Genomic DNA, 25,101 nt, shown 5'->3' on the forward strand with positions numbered 1-25,101 from the left:
TCACACTCTTGTTCTTTAAATAAAACGAACAAAGAAAACAAACAGCAGAGTTTATACTTTTAAAATGAGAAGAATACAGTTCGTAAATCAATTTTCTTCAAATTCTGGAAATGTATCCGAGTGGTTCAACATACAATAGAATTGTGATCTGCTGGCATCAATGAAAATGTGTTGGCACTGGCTTCATTAACTTTTGTTAGTCAGATGTTACATAATCTGTCTAAAGTTGGTCTTTGTCATTAAGGCAAAATTCCTTAGTAACTTGAACACCTGGCATAAACAAAGAGTGATAAAAAGAGCCAAAAGAAAAATAAGGTCCCCAAGAAGAATTAAAAAACATCTATGACTTTCTCAAAGCACTTGATCTAATTTCTGAATTATCAGTATTTTTGATCATAGTAAAGCAATACTGTGATAGCAATTGTTGACACTAAAGCATCTGTGATTTAATTACCAATGTATTAGAAGTTTTTTAGTTTTAGAATTCTTTAAGTGTAAGTTGTAAATCTCCTGGCAAATGAATAGCTAAAATTATAAAATATAATTTAAGAGCCAAATTGTATCAGATAAAGAGATTGCTAAAGGAGTGCCAAGTACATTTAATTAAATTTGTAATATTATTGGATGATCTTAAATTTCTCAGTTATCATTCCCAGTATTTCTTGGTTTACACTGGCAGTTCAGTAGTGTGGATGCACATTCATACCCTACCTTCTGAATCATTTGGCAACAGGCCCCCACTTTCATCCCATTTGAGCTCAAAACTGTAGAAGCAGATCATATATTCCAGGTCCATCAGTATCACTGACAGGCTGTTCAGCTGATCGGCCAGCCAGAAATCAGCAAAGCCTACCTTATGGAAGGGGGCTGTAAATACTCGAAACTGGGAGAAAGAAAAAAAATCAGAAAACACAGAAACAAGAAAGTTCATATTAAATTTCTCTAATTCATGTCTGACCCTGCAGCATGATTACCTTAGTTGATAAAATGGAAACCAATGAACCAATCACAAACACAGGGACCTGGCAACAGTGGCTAGGTTGAGAATTGGTAATGAAGGGAATGAGTTGAATGGACAACTAAGAAAGGAATTAAAAGGGTGGGGCAGGGGGAAGGCAGGAATAGCTACAGTCAGAAAACAGAAAGCAGAGAGGTGGGAAGAGCTGAAGTGGAAAGCAGAGAGAATGGCACAAATGCACCGAGAGGACATTTAGCGTTAGTCTAAATTAAATTTTTTTTTTTTCTAAATTAAATTTTGCTGGAGACCCATGTGCTATGATAATTTCTGGAATATTCTCCCATCTTAGCTAACTGAATACAAAGCTTTTCTTTGCCTACACAGGATAGGAAGGGGAGGATAGCGCCTCGTCTGAAGTATGTATTATTCTCTAACCAAAGTCACTTTCATTTCACTAATGCCATGATGATAACTGTATTTGTCTTCAAATTATGCCACAAAAATCAGCCCACATCCCACTGTTACAAAAACAATGATAAATAAATTCCGGTTACATGTCTTGAGCACTAATCCACTCTGTGTATTTTTCTCATAATGCATTTCTTATAATCCATTAACTATAACAATTCTGAGCTAGGTGTTATCCATATCCCCATTTTGCAGAAGACCTATAACAATAACTCCTCCTGACTCTATCCTGTGGAAGCCTGTTTACTACTGCAAAGGAAAATCCTGGCATTGCAGAGAGAGAAAGAATTAGATACTAATCATCAGAAATAAGCTCAAATTGTACAGGCTGTCTTGAAAGGCCTTGAGTGAAGTGAAGATGGGATGAAGGCAGCTTTCCTCCTCACCCTGTTAGACCCTTTCTATCTTACACAGGTGAAAATGGACTCCTAAAACAAGGAATTCTGGCTAAGCAACAGTTTTGTGAAAATGAGTCTAAAGCTATAGCTCTCCTGCCATCTAGGTATATTCATTTAATGGACATATCCAGCCTGGGAGACTATGGCTCTCGTCTCTCAGACTTGGCTGGTTCTTTCTATTCTTTCTCTAAATAATTCCCTTGATTATTTCAGGGAAATAATAAATGACTATATTACAAATCAATCCTGGGTGTCAACTATCTATGACAGGTATTGTCTTGGAGCTTTGGAATTTAGACCAGGGGTCTTACAGGACACAACACAGGCTTTAAGACATTACTTTCTGGAGCTGATATATTTTGTGTCCACGGTTCAATCTCTGATCACTCACTTGCTCTTTCAGAAAGTTGTTCAGTAAGCCAGATGAGATGTTACCATTTGCAACCATAAGCTCCAGATACAGCAAACTTTTTTTTTTTCAGGGTAGGGTGGGGTAGGAGGTTATTAGGGATTGAGATGTTAATCATTTATGCACAAAGAGGTTCTGGTACCAGTTTATATAATATTTTAAGAAACTCTAGGTACAGAATGGATTTAAAATATTCAAAGAGACAGAAACAAGAGAATAATTTAGGATATAACAACAAAGGATCAAGAAGTCTTACTCAGTCTAGTCATGGACTTTTGTGAAACTGGTAGCCTAGGGCAAACTTCTCATTTCTCACTGACGTTAGACAGACTACCATTACTGTCACAACCTGCCACACCCAGCCTCAAAACCTGGCTATTACAGAAAACCTCTGTAATAGCAGAAGGGGAGGACAGTGTATTAAATAAGAAACAAAGAGATAGAGGGATGCACTAGAAAAGGAAAGGAGTGACATAAAATAAAAATTGGAAGGAAGGGAAAATTTACAGAAGAGAGAAGATGAAAAAAGGAAGAAAGAAGGGAGTGGTAAATATTGGTATAAGACAACTAATGAAGGTAAGAACATAATTACAGTCATTCATACATTTAACAAAGATTATTAAGTATTTACTATATGTCAGGCATTGTGGAGGTACTAAATAAATAAAACATGGCCTGTACCCTTAAAGACCCACAATCCCTTTGGTCAAATAATAAATACCTAAAGAAATAATGACAGCACCATGTGGTAACTGCTATTACAGATAGGCATACAAAATACCCTGGAAATACAAAGAAAGGAACAAGTAGTTTGGTCAGAGGTAGGGTGAGTGGAAATGAAAATAAACAGATCATACTTAACTCCCTGACATTAACACATAGTCAAATTCATCTTAGATTTATCTGAATGCCCCCTTTTTTAAAAAAAATTATTTATTTATTTATTATTTTTGGCTGTGTTGGGTCTTCGTTTCTGTGCGTGGGCTTTCTCTAGTTGCGGGGAGCGGGGGCCACTCTTCATTGCGGTACGCGGGCCTCTCACTGTCGCAGCCTCTCTTGTTGTGGAGCACAAGCTCCAGACGCGCAGGCTCAGTAGCTGTGGCTCATGGGCCCAGTTGCTCCGCAGCATGCGGGATCTTCCCAGACCAGGGCTCGAACCCGTGTTCCCTGCATTGGCAGGCAGATTCTCAACCACCGCGCCACCAGGGAAGCCCTGAATTCCCCTTTTTGAGTGAGAATTCTCCTTCCTTTCTTATTCTGGCTAAGGTCTTTCAACTTCTACTTTGTTGTGATTTAAATTAAAATGATAACAATTCACTGAGTAACTGTATGAAGAAAGCTACAGACAACCTGGATATCTGATGTTTTACCCACATACACAAAAAGACCACTAACAAGTTATTACAAAGAATGTATGTTATCATCTTCTAAGTTAAGATGATGAAGTTAAGGAGGTAAACAGTTAAGGAGATGAAGTCTTAATTTCTACTTGTGGATAATCACATTCTTTCCAAATCTGATTTTAAGATTCCTGTTAGGTGATCCACTAATCAAAGTTAAACATGTAGATAAAGTGACCACCAGGTCTAACTGTTAAATGGTAGCGTTTAAGAACACAGATTATGGAGCCAGAACGCCTGGGTTCATATCCCATCTCCATTACATCCTGGCTTTGTGACCTTATTTAACTTCCCTGAACCTAGGTTTCCTCATTTATAAACTGTGGATTAATAGTAGCTCCAACCTCATGGTTTATTAAAAGGATTAAATAAGTTGATACATATAAAATGTCCAGAATAGTACATTATTAAATGAGAACATTTCTCTAATCTATTCTTATAATAGACATGTGTAAAACTTTTATTATACAACTAAAGAAAATACTGGAAAAACCAATTCCAAAATAATATAGCAAAAGACTCTAATTTAAAAACTTTATGCAGCCTTCTATAAGAATAACTTGATACTTTTGTTTAGAAAATCTGAGGCATTGTTTATGCTTCCTAACTGGATTTCCAAGTAGGACAAATACAGATCTGGAGAGAGGCTATATGACCTAATGAATGTAAATAAACTGTATTAATCTGACATATAATACTAATATCAAAACAAATCAATTTCTTAAAAAAATTTTTTTAGCTTCTTTTGGGGAGAGGAGTAACATATCAATTCCATAGATTCAAATTTAAATATGAATATAAGTGGTGCCCAGTGCCTACCACTATGGCCAAGTGACATATGTTCTTTTTCCACCAAAAATTAAAGAAAAAAAGAAAAAGGGAAATGTAGTTTACTTTAGGATGAAGCTTTAAGAAAAGCTGTATCAGAAAAACATAACTAGGGTAGAAACGTTCTTGTTAAATCACTAGAAATAACTCTAAGGGTAAATTTTCTCAGTGAGATTTGAATTAAAATAAGTCAATAGGTCAATTAATAGTAAAATATTCTATAAATAACATTTTTACTATTTACAATTATTACAAACATACCAAATCACAATGCTTGCTTCCGTATTTCACTGCTTCTGAGAGTGTATTTTACTATTCTCTTATTTCTTATTACACCCCTGCCAACCCATTCCATCAACAGTCCTCATTTATTAACACACAACAGATGCACAGATAAATGTCTACTCAATGGGGAATCGTTCTGCTAATAAGAATAACTGGTCATTCATGAATCATACCCGCTTCCTATTTAAACAAAGAAGGATGCAATGGGGAAATGTTCACTTAGCACATAATGTACACAACTGTATTATTTTGTTATTGTAATGATGCAATCATATTAACAACTGAGTTTTCTAAGTCTTTCAAATCTCATTTGAAAATAACTTTATAGAGATTTCACAATAATTTAGGAAGGAAAAATAGGTGTTTATAATCTTGTAGTTATTTCCTTGTAACCAGAAGAATATTAACATTTTTTATGCAAATAACACAGTTTAGAAACTCCACAAAATCTAGAAATAAAATGACAATCTCAAAATAAGAAAGGTAATCTAATATTGTTGTACTAACTGGAAATGATTTATTTTTAGTATAAATTTCAAGAGAAAAAAAAGGCTCAATTTTTTCTTTTGTCTTAAATAAAAAAAAATCTAAAAAGCATGTTTTCTAGATGATGACAAAACACATTAAAGGTGATGGTATAACTTATGACTTATTAAAACATGCTTGAACATCTAAGTTCCACACTCAGAATTCAAACTCAAAATTAGGCCTAGTGGTGCTATACTTTAAGGGGATGATTTGCTTCCTTGTTTGCTTGCTTATTTATTTATTTATATTGAATGAAGTTGGTGGAAAAGAGGGAGATTCTCAGTTTGTGATAAAAATCCTAGTGGAAGAAAGAAGAAATACAAATACATGAACAATTAACTTTGGGGGGGAAAAAAATCAAGATTTGGGTCATTTTGTTTTTCAGATTGCTATAAATACCTGCCTACATTGGAACATAGGCTGCTTTTATTTGTTGACTGCTTACTATGTTTTTTTAATTGGAAGGTCATATTTTATTTCTTCAGATTTTAAAATTTTAGTTAATGCTAAAGAGAGCATATTGCTAAGAACAACAACAAAAATTATCCTAAACCTAAGGGGCATACAAAAGGAAAAAGAAATTAAAGCTATAGTTTTCTAGGCAATATACTTTATAAGGTGAAAAAAAAGTGAGACGATAATTATGAGAATTCTGGAAGTCTGTGGAGATTGGTCAATTTAATTACTAACCATCACTCTACTGTTAGTTGTAATTTGTAATCTAAGAAATAATTATATGAAAGCATTCCCAATTGATTTTCAAAATAGAGCTGGTTAAATTTGGAAGTAAGCAGAAGTTCCTTTCCAGAGCAATCTACAATATCCCAAAAAATATAGCTACCATTTTTGCAGGAAATTCTATATCCTAATGCTGAGACTGCTTGATTTTGAGACCATTAAGAAATAGGTAAAGTGGAAGAAGAAATGGAATTTATAAAGTCAATTTCTCAAATTAAACTTGGTGACCTGACAAGATATTCCTACTGCTTTTAGAGAACCAATACTTCATAAAATAAAAATGTTTGATTGACTACTTATAGCAATTTAACAGGAAAGCAATAGTTTTAGCACTTAAAAAAAGGGAAAATTCTACATGTTATCACAGTTGATTAATCTTTAAAGTAATTAATTATGAATTATTAATTTGCAAAGTCATTTCAGTATCTCGACACTTCATATTCCATTTTGGAGGAAAAAATGTGTGAGTGCTTTTCCCAGGGCCACTGTTACTGCACAACATCAGGTGTACCCGCCATACTGCATTCTTTGCCCCTGGAGCTGGGGTACCACTCATTTAGACTACAATGTGAACATGCCTTCTGAAGTTGTGCAATACAGGAGTTTTGTTTTCATTCTGGAGGAAGCCAATGACCAATATACCACTCGAAAAATGATACACAAATTCTGGACTTACCAGCAGTTTAAGCAGCCAAAACCGGGATTTATAATAGAAAGTTTTGGTGGGGTTGATGAGAAAGAAAAACATAAACCCGTAAAGGACAAGTGGGTACACATATGTGGGGATGACACTAACTGGAGCAAAGAAGCATGCCAGAAGGCTCAGGCACCACAATATCCCGAGGAATCCAGCAATCTGATAAAGGATGGGAAAGACAAAAAGAAAGAAAATTATTTTTATCTCTACCATTACTTAAAAAATCTTTAATAAAACAGAGGTAAGAAAAATGTTTAGTTATTACATCAACAATCCTCTTCAAATAGAAAATAGATTTTAGTACCCACTAAACCAGCTATATGGCTAATGTAAACTGTATCCATGGGATTTTATGTCTTGCTTTGATTACCTCAAAGAGATGCTGATGAGACAAATTGCTTCTCGGATTAAGTTCAAAGATGAGCACATGATTTACTCCAGCCTGTCTCCAACCATACGTGTTGATGCCCAGTAGAAAAAGGAATTCAATCAGAAGAAAGCCACCGCGATAGATTCTTATCAAGGGCCAAATACTTCTATCTGTTTCAAGTTTAAATACAGCTGAAAGAATATCAACTAATTGGTTAGTTAGAAAATTTATAATGCCTCCATTAATTGTCTTTCTCTTAATTCTCAAGGATATAACCCTGGCATAAGAATTTTTAATAAATAAAACGTAAACCTAGGTTATCTCAAGAGCCTGATAAACTTGCTTAGAGGTTCTTTCTCTTCTTCATTTCACTCTGCAAAATTCCACCAGAAAAATTTTCCTAAAATTTGACTTTCAGCATATTAGTCCATGGTGAAATAATTTAAAACCATCAGATCAGTTCTGTCAGCTGGGGATTTCTGGCATGACACAACTTCTTTGGCTTTGTTTTGTCCATCACTGAACTGGATATAGTAATGCCTAGCTCACAGCGTTACTATGAAAATTATAAGAAAGAGTATATATGAAAGCAATGTGAAAATTGAAATGTCATATAAATGACAACAATTAGTATTTATAGAATGCTTACTATGTGCTAAGGATTGTATTTTTACATATAACAATTCATCTAATCTTCACAATGGCTCTGTGAGTTAAAAACTATTATCTCCATTTGATTGATGAGAAAACTACAGCAGAAAGGTTAAGTAATTTGCTCAGGTTTACCAAGCTAGGATAAAGCAGAGCCAGGATTTTAACTCAGACAGTTTTGCTCCAAAGCCCATACTCTTAATTACTACATTCAATTGCTCATATGCCCATACAAACATTCAGTATCACTACTATCCTATAGATCGCCAATAATTATAACATTCAAACGTTTCAGCCTCGCAATTCAAGTTCTTCACAATCTGATCTCCAATTAAGTTTCCCAAATTTATAGCGCCCCTAAATTCTTATTTCCTGATAAATTTTATTATCCTTTTAACAAACTCATTTTGCTTATGTTGTCCCCTGTACCTAAAATGGCCTTGCTCTTTCTTTTGACCAATTCTATTTCTACTTATTACTTAAGAACCAGATTCTCATCTGTTCATAAATTTATTGAATCAATGTTTCATTTTGAGCCTATTCTGTACCAAACATTTCAATTTGGCTACCAATTTCTCAATTTTCCAAATAACTATAAAATTTACTGTTAGCACTACTCATTTGAAATTTAATTATATACATCTTATATACTTAAATAACCATTTATTATTTATCTTTGTATTCTCTATAGCACATAGCACATTTAATAATTTAAAAATAACAAGGTAGAGAAAGCCTTTGCTTTGGAGTCAAATACTACAGACCAGATTTCAAATCCTAGCTTTACTAGGGCAAATTATTAAATTTTTCTAAGTCTCAGTTTCTTTGTTGGTCAATGGGGAGAATATTCTCATAAGTTTGTTAAGAAGATTAAATCTGAACAATATATACTAAATGCCTAAAACAGTACGTTTGGCCCATTTTTGAATATTCAGTATATATCAGTTTCTTTTTACTTGATGAAAATTCATTTTTTCATTAATTTGACAAATATTTATTGGGTGCCCATTATGTGTGACACCATTCTAAAAGCAGGAGATTCAGTAATGAACAACAGACAAAATACCTGTCTTCAGGCAACTTCTATTCTGTACAATGTCAGATAGTGAGATAAGTATTTTGAAGGAAAAAAAGTAAAGAGATAAAGAATGTTAGGTGCTATTTTAGGTAGGGTGGTCAAGAAAACTTCTCAGAAGATGACATTTGCAGGAACCTTAAGGAAATAGAGACTCAATCATGTGACTCTCTGGAGGAACAGGGCTCCAAGTAGAGGGAAAGTACAAAGGGCCTTAAGATAGGTATAAGCCTTGTGTAGTCCAGGAACAGGAAGAAGGCCAGGGCACTATGACTGGAATGAATGAGAGGTAAAGTGGCAAAAAGTTACCTACAGGCAGAATCAGGTAGGACTTTGTCAAGACTTAAGCTTTTACTCAGATGTATGAAGCCAATGAAAGGTTTTTCACATAATTGGTATGACCAGATTAATAATTTTAAAGGACTACTCTAGCTGTCATGTGAAGAACAGACTGCAAAGGAACAAGTATGGTAGCAAGAAGATTAGTTAGGAGGTTGAAAATAAAAATGTATATATATGGTCTTACATCCTGATTCCCAACCAAAGACCACATATATATTATAACATTCAGGGAACAAAAATAATAAGTATAAATCCCAAAGAATACACAATTAAACTACTAGAGCCAATAAAATCAACAAAGTTGCAGAGTACAAGATCAACACAAAGGGACTTCCCTGGGGGCACAGTGGTTAAGAATCCTCCTGTCAATGCAGGGGACACGCGTTTGAGCCCTGGTCCAGGAAGATCCCACATGCCATGGAGCAACTAAGCCTGTGTGCCACAACTACTGAGCCTGTGCTCTAGAGCCTGAAAGCCACAACTACTGAGCCCATGTGCCACAACTATTGAAGCCCACACGCCTAGAGCCTGTGATCCACAATAAGAGAAGCCACCACAATGAGAAGCCCAAGTACCGTAACAAAGAGTAGCCCCCACTCGCCGCAACTAGAGAAAGCCTGCATGTAGCAATGAAGACCCAACGCAGCCAAAAAAAAAAAAAAAAAAGATCAACACACAAAACTCAGTTGTCCTTATATAAACCACCAATGAACAATCTGAAATGAAATTAAGAAAACAATTCCAATTACAACAGCAAGCAAAAGAATAGAACACCAAGGAATAAATCTAACCAAGGAGGTGAAAGACTTGTACATTGAAAATTACAAAACACTGCTGAAAGAAATCCCATGTTCATGGATTGGAAGACTTGTTCAAATGGCAATGTTACCCAAAGTATTCTACAGATTCAATACAATCCATATAAAAATTCTAATGGCCTTTTTTTGCAGAAATGTCAAATCGATACTCAAATTCATATGGAATTGTAAGAGGCCCCAGATAGCCAAAACAATATTGAAAAAAGAACAAAGTTGGAGAACTCACAATTTCTGATTTCAAACTGTACTACAAAATAGTGTGGTACTGGCATAAAAAAATATAGACAAATAGAATAGATTGAGAGCTCAGAAATAAACTTCTACATCTATGGCTGATGGATTTTCAATAAGACAACCAAGACTATTCAATGAAAAAGAATATTCTCTTCAACAAATGGTGCTGAGACATTTGGATACTCACATGCAAAAGAATAAAGTTGAATCCATACTTCACAGCATGTACAAAAATTAGTTCAAAATGAATCAATGAGCTAAATATAAGAGCTAAAACCATAAAACTCTTGGAAGAAAATATAAGGGTAAACCTTCAGGACCTTGGATTTGGCAATGGAAGTCTTAGATATGACACCAAAAGCATGAATAACACAACAACAAAAACAGATAAACTGGATTTCACCAAGTTAAAAAATTTTGTGCATCAAAGGACATTATCAAGAAAGTAAAATGACAATCTATAGAATGGAAGAAAATATTTGCAAATTATATATCTGATAAGGGTCTAATATCCAGAATATATAAAGAACTCTAGTAACTTAGCTATAAGAAGACAACTCAATTTAAAGATGGGCAAAGACTTGGGTAGATATTTTTCCAAAGAAAATATACAAATAGCCAATAAGCACATGAAAAGATGGTCAATGTCATTAGAAAAATGCAAATCAAAACCATAACTTCAAACCCACTAGGATGGCTATAATCAAGAAAAAAGAAAGGGAAATCACAAGTGTTGATGGGAATGTGGAGAAAATGGAACCCTCATAAATTGCTGGTGGAAACAGAAAATGATGGAGCCTCTGTGGAAAACAATTTGGTGGTACCTCAGAAGGGTAAAAAGCATTATCATATAATTAAGCAATTCCACTCCTAGGTATATATCCGAAAAAACTGAAAATGGGTACCCAAACAAATCCATGTATATGCATGTTCACAACAGCAAAACTCACATTAGTCAAAAGGTAGAAACAACACAGCATAGTTATATTCAGTTTTGGTGATACTACCAAACAGTTCTCCAAAGTACTATACCCACTTCCACTCATTCACTTTCATATCTTCATGGTATTCCATTGTATAGGGGTAATGTCATTTATTTTCTTAAACAGTTCCTGATAGTCATTTGAGCTGTTCCTAGGATTTTGCTATTATAAACAAAATAGTGGTGAATACCCCCCTTTCATATATGTCTTTGCACCCATGTACAAGTATGTTTATAAGATAAACTTTTAGAAATAAAATTGCTTAATCAAAGTGATTGTACTAAAAAATTTTTACATATGCTGCCAAATTATCCTCTAAAGAGACTGCGACAATTAATACTTTACCACTAGTGTATGAGTGCTTGCTATTTCACACTCTTATATGCACTTATTATTTTTTTTACTTATTTTTTTTTTTTGTGGTACGCGGGCCTCACTGTTGTGGCCTCTCCCGTTGTGGAGCACAGGCTCCGGACGCGCAGGCTCAGCGGCCATGGCTCATGGGCCCAGCTGCTCCGCCGCATGTGGGATCGTCCCAGACCGGGACACGAACCCGTGTCCCCTGCATCGGCAGGTGGACTCTCAACCACTGCGCCACCAGGGAAGCCCCTTATACGCACTTAAAAAAAAAAATTTGTTGGAATATACTTGATTTACAATGTTGTGCTACTTTCTGCTGTACAGCAAAGTGAATCAGTTATACATATACACATATCCACTCTTTTTAAGATTCTTTTCCCATATAGGTCATTACAGAGTATTGAGTAGAGTTCCCTGTTCTATACAGTAGGTACTTATTTGCTATCTATTTTATATATAGTAGGGTGTACATGTCAATCCCCCCTGGTAACCATAAGATTGTTTTCTACATCTGTAACTCTATTTCTGCTTTGTAAATAAGTTCATTTGTACCAATTTTTTAGATTTCACATACAAGCAATATCATACGATATTTGTCCTTCTCTGTCTGACTTAACTTCACTCAGTATGACAATCTTTAGGTCCATCCATGTTATTGCAAATGGCATTATTTCATTCTTTTTTATGGCTGAGTAATATTCCATTGTATATATATGTACCACATCTTCTTTACCCATTCCTCTGTTGATGGACGTTAGGTTGCTTCCATGTCCTGGCTATTGTAAATAGTGCTGCAATAAACATTGGGGTGCATATATCTTTTCTAATTATGGTTTTCTCTGTGTATATACCCAGGAGTGGGATTGCTGAATCATATGGTAGCTCTTTTTCCAGTTTTTAAGGAACCTCCATACTGTTCTCCATAGTGGCTGTACCAATTTACATTCCCACCAACAATGTAGAAGGGTTCCCTCATAGGCAGTTTAAATGGTCAAACTCTTGTCTTTGTCAAACCAGAAAGTGAAATATGATATATTATTATTATATCAATTAAGTGCAGGTTACTAGGAAACTATAAGAACAAGTTTTAAAAAATATGAACAGGTAACTTTTCATCTTCATAACACTAAATATCTGGAATATGTGAATTTCAGACAAATTATTAAATATCAGGTCATGTCCCCTTGAGAAACCATAGCAATTATGCACATTATTATTATTTTTTTTTTGCAGTACGCGGGCCTCTCACTGTTGTGGCCTCTCCCGTTGCGGAGCACAGGCTCCGGATGCGCAGGCTCAGTGGCCATGGCTCACGGGCCCAACCGCTCTGCGGCACGTGGGATCTTCCCAGACCGGGGCATGAACCCGTGTCCCCTGCATCGGCAGGTGGACTCTCAACCACTGCGCCACCAGAGAAGCCCACACATTATTTTTTTTAATGTGAATGTTTGAAAAAAAAGAATCATGATTGTACATGCATTACTACTGCTGTGTTTCTCTCTCAATTTTCAACTCTGTTATCATTTACACAACCACTGGGAGATAAATAAGGATAGACAGCTGGCTTTAACTGTATTTACCCTGCCTCCCCCCATAGACACACAAAGATTAAACAAAGACGGGTTCTGAGGTGAGAGAACATACATACGCAACACTAAATGCATAAAGCACACACATTAGAAAATAAGTCAGATCGTCTCACAAAAATGTAGGCTATACATACGAAAGAAAACAAAACCCCAACTTGCCCCGGAATTTAAGAAAACTTCATTTCAATTCATTCACATAAAAAGAATGAAGTTTATTTATCTATTCTTATGTCTTATTTAATGATGGTGATGATGATAACACCATGCTCATCTTGGAAAGAAAAGAAAAAATTTCACACACAGATGAGTAAAGTCTTCCCTGATGCTCTCATTTGAAAGTAATCACTTGTTCTCTTGAGCTGCTTAGAAAACACTTCTATTTTGCAGTGTATTATTATTGTTTTAATATGTCTTAATCTCCCTCGTGTAATAAGTTTCATAAGGAAAGGAATTCTCTTATCTATCTTTAGACTCAAGATTATCAAGCATAATCATAGATACATAAAATTTACTTGTTGAATGAATTCTAATACAACCCTATTCTTGTAAGGTATTAAGCTCATTTAACAAATGAGGAAATTGTTTCAGAGAAGTTAAGTCATGTCTTTAAAGCCAAAACAATTAAGAAACAGTTGAGCTGGGACTGCAACCAGGCAAGGCCTTTTGTAGATAAGTCAGTGTTCTTTCCATAACAGCTAGCTTGATAATCTAGGGCTGGGCTTTTTATTGTAGTATTTCCATGCATTCTATATAAGTAAACTGCATTCATCCCTGAAGACACAGAGCTAGATTTAAATATGAACATAAAGTATACCAATATTAAAACATGAGCTTACAGTAGACAATAACAGAGTTAATTTTTAGTAAAATTGGTGGGAAGGAGAACTCTAAACATACAAATGAAAATACACTGTTAATACGTAAAGTTCACACACTATCTAAAAGCCATTACAACCTGGGCTATAATTTCATAATATGCAATTTGACAATCTTAATTAAGAAGAATGTTTATGAGGAATAATGAATTCAGTAAATTACTTCTTGAACATCTATATGTCTGGCACTGCGTTAGGAACTTGAAATACAAAAGTGAAAAATACATAGTCCCTGGAATCAAGAATAGTTTAAGTGTGACAGTGATATAAACCTTCCTTGTTCAAGCAGCATTATAATTACTAAAAGTCCAAAACAGATTATAATGGATATTTATACAATAACATCTATTTCTAAGTCATTTTCTGTGCAGACTTCACTGAACAGAATTTAATCCTTTATTAATGACTCACAGTTATTATAAGCACAAATACACAGACTCTTTTTTTTTTAAAATAAGTTTATTTTTATTTTTATTTATTTTTGGCTGCATTGGGTCTTCATTGCTGCGTGCAGGCTTTCTCTAGTTGTGGCGAGCGGGGTCTACTCTTTGTTGAGGTGCAAGGGCTTCTCATTGCGGTGGCTTCTCTTGTTGTGGAGCATGAGCTCTAGGCATGTGGGCTTCAGTAGTTGTGGCACGTGGGCTCAGTAGTTGTGGCTTGCAGGCTCTAGAGCACAGGCTCAGTAGTTGTGGCGCACGGGCTTAGTTGCTCCGTGGCATGTGGGATCCTCCCGGACCAGGGCTCGAACCCACGTCCCCCTGCATTGGCAGGTGGATTCTTAACCACTACACCACCAGGGAAGCCCCAAGTACACAGACTCTTGGGGTATACCAGGATTATCTGCCCTTAAAGTAAAAGCCCTCAAATTCAAGAATCTTTGAGATATGTGTTTTTTTGCTGTTTGTGTGTTTTCTGTATATCATTTAATTTCATCTCTGTCCTTCTCTTCCATCCACTCAAACTTCAACCAACATTTTTTGAACCCTGCTATATCCCAGGCAATGTTTTAGGTGCTGGAGATACAATGGTGAACAGGAGAGACAAAAGCCAAGGCATTAAGGAATTTATATTCCAATGGGAAAGCAGATAATATGAAACAAAATATGTCACAAGTGCTCCAAAGAAAACTAATGTAGGCTAAAGGAATAGAACAGGCTATTTTAGGGTAGGCTGATCAGGGAAGGCCTTACTAAGGAGGTGGCATTTGAGTAGAGACTACATGAAGTGAGGGAGTAAGCTATGTAGACATCTTGGGGAAGGGCCTTTTAGGCAATTGAAAGGGCTCATAGATGGGAATGAGCTTGGTGTGTTCAAGGAATAGTAACAAAACAAATGTGGATGGAAACAGTGAAACCAAGTGAAACTGAGTGTGGGGAGGATGACAGAATATGAAGTTAGAAAGGCCCAAAGGGACGAGATCTTGCATACCATAGTAGGAACTTTCAATTTTATTGTAAGAGAAGCCATTTAATGGATTTTGAAGAGGAGAGTGACGTGATCTAACCTGCATCAAAAAGACACTGGTGACTATAGAGAGGCAAGAGTGGCTGTATGGAGACAAATTCAGGAGGCTGCTTCAGTGTACTAAGAAAGAAATGGTTGCTAGACAAGGATGGCACTGGTGGAGGTGGTCAGATTCAGAGCACGTTTTGAAGACAGAGCAACAGGATTTGCTGATGGACTGGAGATGAGGTATGAGGGAAAAGAGAGGCTAAAGGTTTCTGGCCTGAGAAACTGATGAGAGGTGATGCTATATGGAAGAGAAAGCATATTTAGTGATAAAATAAATTTGTCCACATAAGTTTAAGATGCCTATTAGACATCTAAGTAACAAATTAGATATCATTCAGAGGAAACAGTATATAATTTGGGAGTTATTAGCATACAGATGATATTTATAGCCATAGGCTTCAATAAGATTGCCTAGCTAGGAAATGAATGTAGACAGAGAAAGATCTGAGAACTGAACCCAGTGGTACTTCTTAACATTTAGATGCCAAAAGAAAGCTAGAAAGGTGTCTGGGAAAAAACTGCCAGCAAAGTTTAATAAGAAAACCAGCAGAGTGTGGTTTCCCATCAAAATCAACTGAAGAGTTTCAAGAAGGAATGATCCACAATGTCAAAATGCTGCTGAGAGGTAAGTCAAATTCTGTTGGGAGGTTTAGTAAGATTATGCCTCCCTTGTTGTTACACCATTCCTTGAGGTTGGGAATGTACTTGTTTCTAGCAATTCCTCCTACCTCTTTACAATTTTTAACTGCTATAGAATAGAATATTATATAATTAATTTTCTTAAAATTATATGCAAAGTAATTGTAAATAGGTTCTGGAAAGGATGTGAGAGAGTCTCCAAAAAGCAAAGTAAATGACCTTAGTGCATAAATTTTGTAAAATCTTATTTACTCTCATCTGTGATCAAGGGAGCTGAGGTTATTGAATCAGTAAACGCTGAAAATGATGGAGAATAAGGAGTCACAATCTAGCAATGTTTAAAGGGATAATTATATCCAAAGGGGAAAACAAACCAAAATAACCAACACCCACCCTCCCATCATTTATAAAAACAAAAAACTTAGCCCTGACAGATTTCTCTTTCAGTAGCTTTGGTAGTTTGGCAGTAACTTTGGTAGAGGGACAGAATACGACATAAGCAGATTAGTAATAATTTAATTCAAAATTTAAACTACTCACCGGCAAGCACAAGGGTAATATTCAGTACAATGAATATTCCACAAAATAGGCCAACTCTAAAAGTAGTCCATGCTGGTGCAGGCTGTGGACAGAAAAATAGCATTTTGAGTAAAGGGCAAAATACTGAATACATTTAGTATACAGTGTAATAAATTAGCACTATAAGCCTCAAAGTTCTACCATGAACATATTTTATGATCTGAAGTTTTGTAAATCTGGACCAGGGAATCATCCTTCATTATCCAATAATACTAGAATTGAAGTGCCAGTTTATTCTAATTATTTTACAGAAATCTGTGTCACTAAAAAAAGAGAATTAGAATCTCAGGCATCAAATTATATATATACTGAGTTTTCTTATAGGAGAGATTAAAGTGCAATTTCACTTTTACAGTGTGTACATATTTAAATTTTGTAAGTCAGTATTACTCAGTTAGAGTTCACATATTTGGTACTATATAATTAGAGACAATGATAAAAATAAGAATACTCATTTTCTGAATACTTACAGTATTATATTGGAGTACCTTAGAGTGAATTTTTAAACATACACTCATGTCAGAATCTCCAGGATGGGGGCTTTCCTGGTGGCACAGTGTTAAGAATCCGCCTGCCAATGCAGGGGACACCGGTTTGAGCCCTGGTCTTGGAAGAATCTACGTGCCATGGAGCAACTAAGCCCGTGTGCCACAACTACTGAGCCTGTGCTCTAGAGCTCTCACACCACAACTACTGAAGCCCACACCCCCTAGGGCCTTCATGCCACAACTACTGAGCCCACGTGCTGCAACTACTGAAGCCCACATGCCTAGAGCCCGTGCTCCGCAACAAGAGAAGCCATTGCAATAAGAAGCCCACACACCGCAATGAAGAGTAGCCCCCGATTGCCCCAACTGGAGAAAGCCCACATGCAGCAACAAAGACCCAACGCAGCTAAAAAAAAAAAAAAGAATCTCCAGGGTGTGTACATGCAAAAATTATTTTTCTCTATTATAAATGTAATTTTAAATTTAGAAAATAATAAAAAGAAATCTACTGCTTTCCAAAATAAATAAAAGAAAGTGCCTGATACTTTAAACATAAATAGATGAGAAATATGGAGAGATGATCTTATCAATTTAAATATTTGCTATGAATGTTATAAAAGAAATTGTAGTAGGTGATATTACATTTAAGATTCTTCAAATGTTTTCTAAAAATCTTTAAATGAAAAAAAACACTGAGACTTCCTCTGACTTATTATTCATCAGTAATAGATAACTGTATATTAGTTTAGGACTGAAAGCATTCAGAAGGAAGATGGTCATTTGTCTTTTTCAAAAAAATTTTTTAAATTGTGTAATTTATCATATTTACAAAAGGATGTGTGTGTGTGTGTGTGTGTGTGCATACACACACATATACATATAAATAACGTATTTGGGCTATTAGAGACAATAATAAAAGGTACCTAAACCTATCACCCATCTTTAGAAGAGCACATTTCCATTTCTTTGAAATCCTTACCCCTTCCAGATCCAAAATCCTTCCCTCCTCACCACAGATAACCATTTCCATGTTTTCTTTAGCTCTATCCCTTCTACATGCAGTCCTAAAGACTTAATTTTTCAAAATTAATTTCCTTATTTTTAACAGCTTTATTGAAATATAATTGACATACAATGAACTGCACATATTTAAAGTATAAAATTTGTGTCTTTCCTCTCTGGATGCTTTTAAGATTTTTCTTTAATTTTCAAGCAGTGTGACTATAATATGCCTATGTTTTTTTTGTTTTTTTATTTTTTTTGCAGTACGCGGGCCTCTCACTGTTGTGGCCTCTCCCGTTGTGGAGCACAGGCTCCGGACGCGCAGCCTCAGCGGCCATGGCTCACGGGCCCAGCCGCTCTGCGGCACGTGGGATCTTCCCAGACCGGGGCACGAACTTTTGTCCCCTGCATCGGCAGGTGGACTCTCAACCACTGTGCCACGAGGGAAGCCTCATGTTTGTTTTTTTTTAACTGTTTTTCTGACTAAATTGACATACAATAAACTGTACATATTTAAGGTGTACAAAGTCTGATATTTTGACATATGTAAACGCCTATGAAACTATCACCATAACCAAGGCAATGAACGTTATCTATCATCCCCAAGAGTTTCCTTTTGGCCTTCTGTAATTCTTTTCCTCTTACCACATCCCATCCCACCTCCAGACAACTGCAAACCTGCTTTCTGCCACTATACATTAGTTGGCATTTTCCAGAGTCTTAGGTAAACAAAACCATAATATATATATTCTTTTTTGGTCTGGCTTATTTTTTCAGAATAATTATTTTGAGATGCATCATGTTGTTCCATATATCAAGGTTTATTTTTTTTATTGCTGAGTAGTATTCCATTGTATGGATATACCACATTGTTTACCTATTCACCTACTGATAGACATTTGGGTTGTTACCAGTTCTAGGCTATTATGAATAAAGCTGCTATGAACGTTTGTTTTTATATGAACATATGCTTCATTTGTCTTGGGTAAATACTAAGGAGTGTAATGGCTAGATCTCACTGCAGGTGAAGGTTTAACTTTTTAAGAAGCTGCCAAATTATTTTCCAGTGTGGTTACATCATTTTATATTCCACCAGCAGCATATGCGATATCAGAGTTCTTGGCCCTCCAAGATTCAGTATGTCAATCTTTTCAATTTCAGTCATCCTAATAGGTGTGTGTTATCCCACTGTGGTTTTAATTTGCATTTCCCTATTAATGATACTAAGCATCTATTCACATGCTTATCTGCCACCCAGACATCTTTGGTTAAGATCTTCTGACCATTTTTAAGTTGGGTTGTTTGTTTTCTTATTATTGAGTACTAGAGTTCTTTATATGTTCTGGGTACAAGTCTTTTATCAGATATATTTTTAAAATATTTTCTCCTAGTCTGTTGCTTTTCATTCTCTTAACGTTGTCTTTTGAAGAGCAGGAGTTTTTAATCTTGGTGAAGTGCTTTTGGTGTCATTTCTAAAAAATCTTTGCATAACCCAAAGTCACCAGGACTTTCTCCTATATTTTCTTCAAAAATTTGTAGTTTTAGATTTTCATTTAGGTCAATGGTACATGTAAAATTAATTTCTATACATGGTATGAAGAACGTATGGAAGTTGTGCGTTTGGTTTTTTTTTTTTTAGCATATGAAAGCCAATTGCTCCAGCCCCATCTGTTGAAAAGACTATCCTTTCTCCAGTGAACTGGCTTTGCATATTTATTGAAAATTAATTGTTCATATATTTATTGGTCTACTTTTGGATTCTCTATTCTGTTCCATTAATCTATCTGCCTATCCTGACACTAATAACACACTGTCTTGATTACCATAGCTTTAATAAGATTGATACCACATAGTGTTAATCCTTCAACTTAGTTGTTCCAAAGTTGTTCTGGCTATTCTTGGTCCTTTGTACTTTCATATAAATTTAAAAATTTGCTTAATAATTATTTTTTAAAAGCCCTGTTGAGATTTTGAGTTAGTTTGTGTTGTATCTATGAATCCATTTAGGAAGAAATGATATTTGAAGAAATGATATTTTAAAAATACTGGGTTTTCTAACTTCTCTCATGTATCTGTCTTCTTTAATTTCTCAATAGTGTTTTATAGTTTTCAATGTAAAAGTATTGTACATCTTTTGTCAGATTTAACCCTAAATATCTATGTATTGATCTTGTATTCTGCAACCTTGCTAATAAAGTCAGTAATTAGCTCTAGTAGCTATTCTATAGTCACTGGATTTTCTAAATAGGTCATCATGTCATCGGCAAAAAAAAACAAACGAAACAAACCCCACCAGTTTTACTTCTTTCTTTCTAATCTAAATGCCTTTTATTTCTTTTTCTTACCTTACTACACTGGCCATAATCTCCAGTACAATGCTGAATAGAAGTGGTAAGAGTGAATACACTTTTTTGTCCCTAGTTAGGGAGAAAGCATTCAGTGTTTCATCATTAAGTATGATATTAGTTTTAGGTTTTTCATAAATACCTTTTATTGGGATGAGGAAGATCTTTCTGTTATTCATTTCCATTCCATTCTGGTCACAGAACATATTTTCTATGATTTAAATCCTTTTAAATTTACTGAGATTTAGTTTATGACACAGAAGATATCACTTAAATGCCTTTTGGTATAACTACTATGTAGATATCATTTAACAAATGCTTTTTTAGGCACAACTATTGCATTTTAGAGGAAAGTATGTAGTAGCCCAGACTATCTGAAGCCCTCCCACTCGTATATCATCAGATAAATATCTCATCTTAATCATTTGGTCTGACGAAGTTAGCATGTCAGTAAGAATAAACAAGAGAAGTAGTACAGGATAAGAAGAGAAAGGTGGGAAGACATTACAATTTATTATGAAGTGAGATCTGGCAACTAATTTTTTAAAGTGAAAATAGCAATAGTAATAAACACTTATAAACTTTGGCTGAAACCGTTTTTAAAGTAATGAAACTAGTATATTTTATCAGCTAACAGATCATGTTGATTATTAAATAGGTAAAATGAACCAACCAAACAACTGGAAACAAATACGAACCTGAGCAGCTCCCAAAGGGGGAACACGTAAACGCTTCATAGCTTTTTGTCTGTCACCATCTTCAAGTTCATTGGTCACTACAGCCTAAAAGACACATTGTTAACTTTTGACACAGGTTATACTGAACTTGAGTATTGCATAAATAATTCTGAACCATTTATACATATGGTATTCTGATAACCCCCTGGTGAATATATACTGAATAAAGCAAAAGAAAAAATCATGAGTAAGAATGTATGTATTTAAAGCAAGCAACTAATAACAAAAGGAGAATAAAAATGAGGAGTTATTTCATTAAAAATAAGACATTAATATTATTGAAAATATGTGGTATATAAATGAGATTCCCGTACCTCAGTTTCAGAGATGAGCTGGTTGATTTTCTTGCATGTATAAAACGGGGCTACTTCTACATGAGCCACTCGCCAATCTGCTCCACGAGATGTTTCCAGGATCTTGTCATGCTTTTTAAGGATTTTTCGGAACCCTGTAAAATTCAGATTCTACAGAAAGAAATGAGAAACACTACTATAATTTCCACCACCATGAGAGAAGATGAAAAATAATAAGCCCTTTGTGTTGACTGAGTTGACTGAAGATTGAGTACCGAGGGAAATGGCAATGCTTTCATAAAAGCATGTACTATAAAAATAAGACTCTTCTTTCTTATTTCATTTATTCATTTCAAGGTAGTATGCTATCAGTAATACAAATAAACTCTGGATTATGAACCCTATTATTTCTATTTCATGTAAATTAATGGAAGTCTTAAACTGAAAACATTTTTATTTCCATTTTCCTATGTACAACTGTTTTCAAAATAGTTAATTTATGTTATTTTGCTTCTTTGATCAAAAGCATATATTCAGAAAATCCTCTGGATTTATCATGAACTGAATACATTTATTAGTTCTTTGCTTTTTGCAGGCCTGGTATAGCTATGTATTTCCCCCTGCTATGCAAGCATGTATGAACAAGCACAGGAAATGGATAATCATCTATTTTTCTTAACTTTTATTTTGTTTCCATCCATTCTGTTTGGGGATGGGTGTGCAAAGAGTCAGTGGAAAAGAAGAAGTGATCATACTTACAGGGTTTTGCTGATAACGGGTAGGAGCCTGTACTTTTCCTGCATTTCTACAATATCAAAATACTATACTTTTCTATATTCTCAAATCCTGTTGTTCTTTAATCAACAGACAAAAAAGCACGAAACTGTGGATTTGCAAGGTTCTTTAAATCAGAGGTCTCCCAAATTTGATCATATATCACCATCAGTAAAAAAAAAAATTGAGCAGTCACTCCAAATTAGGTTTTGCTTGCTTGCCCGTTTGTTAATATTTTTTTTCATACTTTAATGGGTCATCTTAAACTCTCCTTGCGTGTATACACCATGATTTGGAGACTGCTTTCCATTCATTTTCCTTTCTCATCATTTTCAAAATAAATGTATTCTTACAGGATAGACAGTCTCAAAGGATAAAGGACAGATCAGAACTTTTATAATTAACAATTATTTTCAAGAAGCTTTTTATAATGACCCAAAACAAAAACTTCTGGCAAAGTTAATAAAGTAAAATTTAATAAGGGTATTTCCCTGTAATGCATAAGCATAATTAATAAAATATGAAATGTTAATATTTTATATCACTATAAGCAAGAAGAAACACATTTGTTTCTTTTTAAAGATAAATTATAAAGCTATGGGTAAATTTCAAAGGAAAGGAATTTCCCATCATATATATCTTATATAATTACTTTCCTATTCTTCTAAAGTTATTTTCTGAGTTCTTCTTTGAATGTTAAAATATTAAATCACCAAAAAAGAAAGCAGAATTATGAAAGGGAAAGATGGAAATAAGTACATGCATTAAACTTAGATTACTACAGATAAGGCACTACAATTACTTTTTTTTTTTTTTTTGGCGGTACGCAGGCCTCTCACTGTTGTGGCCTCTCCCGTTGCGGAGCACAGGCTCCGGACGTGCAAGGTGAGCGGCCATGGCTCACGGGCCCAGCCGCTCTGCGGCATGTCAGATCTTCCCAGACCGGGGCACAAACCCGTGTCTCCTGCATCGGCAGGCGGACTCTCAACCACTGTGCCACCAGGGAAGCCCTATAATTACTTTTTATTTTAAAATTCCAATATTTACCCATGGTAATACTTGTATTATATAACCTCTAGTTTTTATATAGTGTATGATCCTGTGATGATCTTAACCAGATTAGAAGTAATAATCAAAAGAATAAAATGGAAAAATAATAGCACATAAGGTCTCTTTAAAGATTAGGGAGATGCTTTTGCCTATTTAAATGTTTATTATTTAACGAATAATCTGTTTTTCAATATATTCTTTATAGATTTAACTATGTGAACAAATCTATAAAGAATTACAAATGAATAAATGCCAAGCATTTCCATAATTTAGCATACATGGTAATTCAACTTTTTAGGTTGGGTTTTAAAATTTCTTTTCTTTCCCAAGTTTTGTTTTAGTTTTTGTTTTAAATACAGTCATATTGCAGCCTGTGGATAATAAAACTGAAAGGGTTCTCAGTGGAAAGTTGAAAAGTGAGTATCTTTTACACTATTAGTGTTAGTTGCAGGAAAGTTAACTATACAGCTGCTTTCATGGAAATTTTGCTGTGGTGGAATATAAAAGTTCTTACATAGCCAGCAGCGGTTGGGTAGACGTACATTATTTCTTATTTCTACTCATTACTTAGAGATGCCTCTAAAAATAGGAAGCAAACTATTACTCTTTGAGTCAAGGGCTACTCCTGAATACTGTACAAAAAGGTTTTGGAAAACTGATCTTCAAAAACAGAAGTCTTGTTAACATTATTTTACCATCTCTGATAACCTGGTTTTTAGCCAATTAAGAACATTTGAAATCTCAATAAGAACAGAAAGAATAATGACATGCTACGAATTTCCCTTTTTGGATTGACCCATTAGTAGAGCTCAAGGAAATTCCATTTATTTTAATTTCTCAATCATTTAAAGGTTCTATCCTCCACGGTAAGAACTGAAGTACCTGATAGTTCTGCAGCAGAATAAGACTGAGGTAGAACTCGCTGAAGGCCAGTTTAAGGTCTTTAAGATTCCTATGTTGGACACGTTCCTCATGGGACAGGTGGAAGACTGGCTTTCTGCGTTGTCGCAGTGTAGTAACACCAGTGCTTTCTTTCTGTGCATCCAGTGATGACTGAAGTTCATTCTGAAGTGTAGCAAACCTGCGCTGAGCCTCTGCGAGCTTTTCTGTAAGAAGTAAAACAGAACTGTCAAATCATCAAGATAAAAAAGCTGGTAAAAGTTCTCACTGACGTCTGAATTTTTACTAGTCTGTTTCCCTAAAATTTCTAGGGAAAAAAATGCTACATTTAATATTTAGAACTAGATAGGAAAAAAATGTTTCAGTGTAATACCCTCCTTTCATTCTACCCCACACTTCCCCTCAGCAAAACCTCAAGTGTACCCTTTCTTTTTACAGATGAAGATTGAAGACACAGAATTTAAAAGCCGTGAAGAGTGAGAATACAAAATGGTACAGCCGCACTGTAATTTGGAAAACAGTCTGGCAGTTCTTAAAAAGTTAAACATAGAGTTACCTTAAGATCCAGCAATTCCACTCCTAGGTATATAACCAAGAAAACTGAAAATATACATGTACACAAAAACTTGTACACATAACACAAACTGGGACTCATAATAGTCAAAAAAGTGGCAACAAACCCAATGTCCATTAACTGATGAATGGATAAGCAAAATATGGTATATATGTACAATGGAATATTGTTCAGCCATAAAAAAAGAATGAAGTATTGATAC

General features: G+C 35.1%; 1 protein-coding gene across 2 annotated transcripts in view; it reads right to left on the reverse strand.

Moving 5' to 3' along the window:
* The window catches only part of XPR1 (xenotropic and polytropic retrovirus receptor 1), a 197,598-nt gene that overhangs the window by 47,124 nt on the left and 125,373 nt on the right, over positions 1-25,101 (reverse strand). For both annotated transcript variants that reach the window (XM_029228318.1, XM_029228319.1), the window contains exons 4-10: positions 24,308-24,531; positions 21,623-21,772; positions 21,270-21,353; positions 16,698-16,779; positions 7,080-7,270; positions 6,689-6,868; positions 712-883 (exon numbers count right to left, since the gene is read on the reverse strand). In XM_029228318.1, coding sequence (XP_029084151.1) covers positions 712-883; positions 6,689-6,868; positions 7,080-7,270; positions 16,698-16,779; positions 21,270-21,353; positions 21,623-21,772; positions 24,308-24,531 — 1,083 coding nt within the window. The remainder of the gene's footprint in view (positions 1-711; positions 884-6,688; positions 6,869-7,079; positions 7,271-16,697; positions 16,780-21,269; positions 21,354-21,622; positions 21,773-24,307; positions 24,532-25,101) is intronic.

Source organism: Monodon monoceros, unplaced genomic scaffold (genome assembly GCF_005190385.1).
Source record: "Monodon monoceros isolate NGI ecotype Baffin Bay Population unplaced genomic scaffold, NGI_Narwhal_1 Super_Scaffold_18, whole genome shotgun sequence".
In the NCBI taxonomy this organism is placed as follows: domain Eukaryota; kingdom Metazoa; phylum Chordata; class Mammalia; order Artiodactyla; family Monodontidae; genus Monodon; species Monodon monoceros.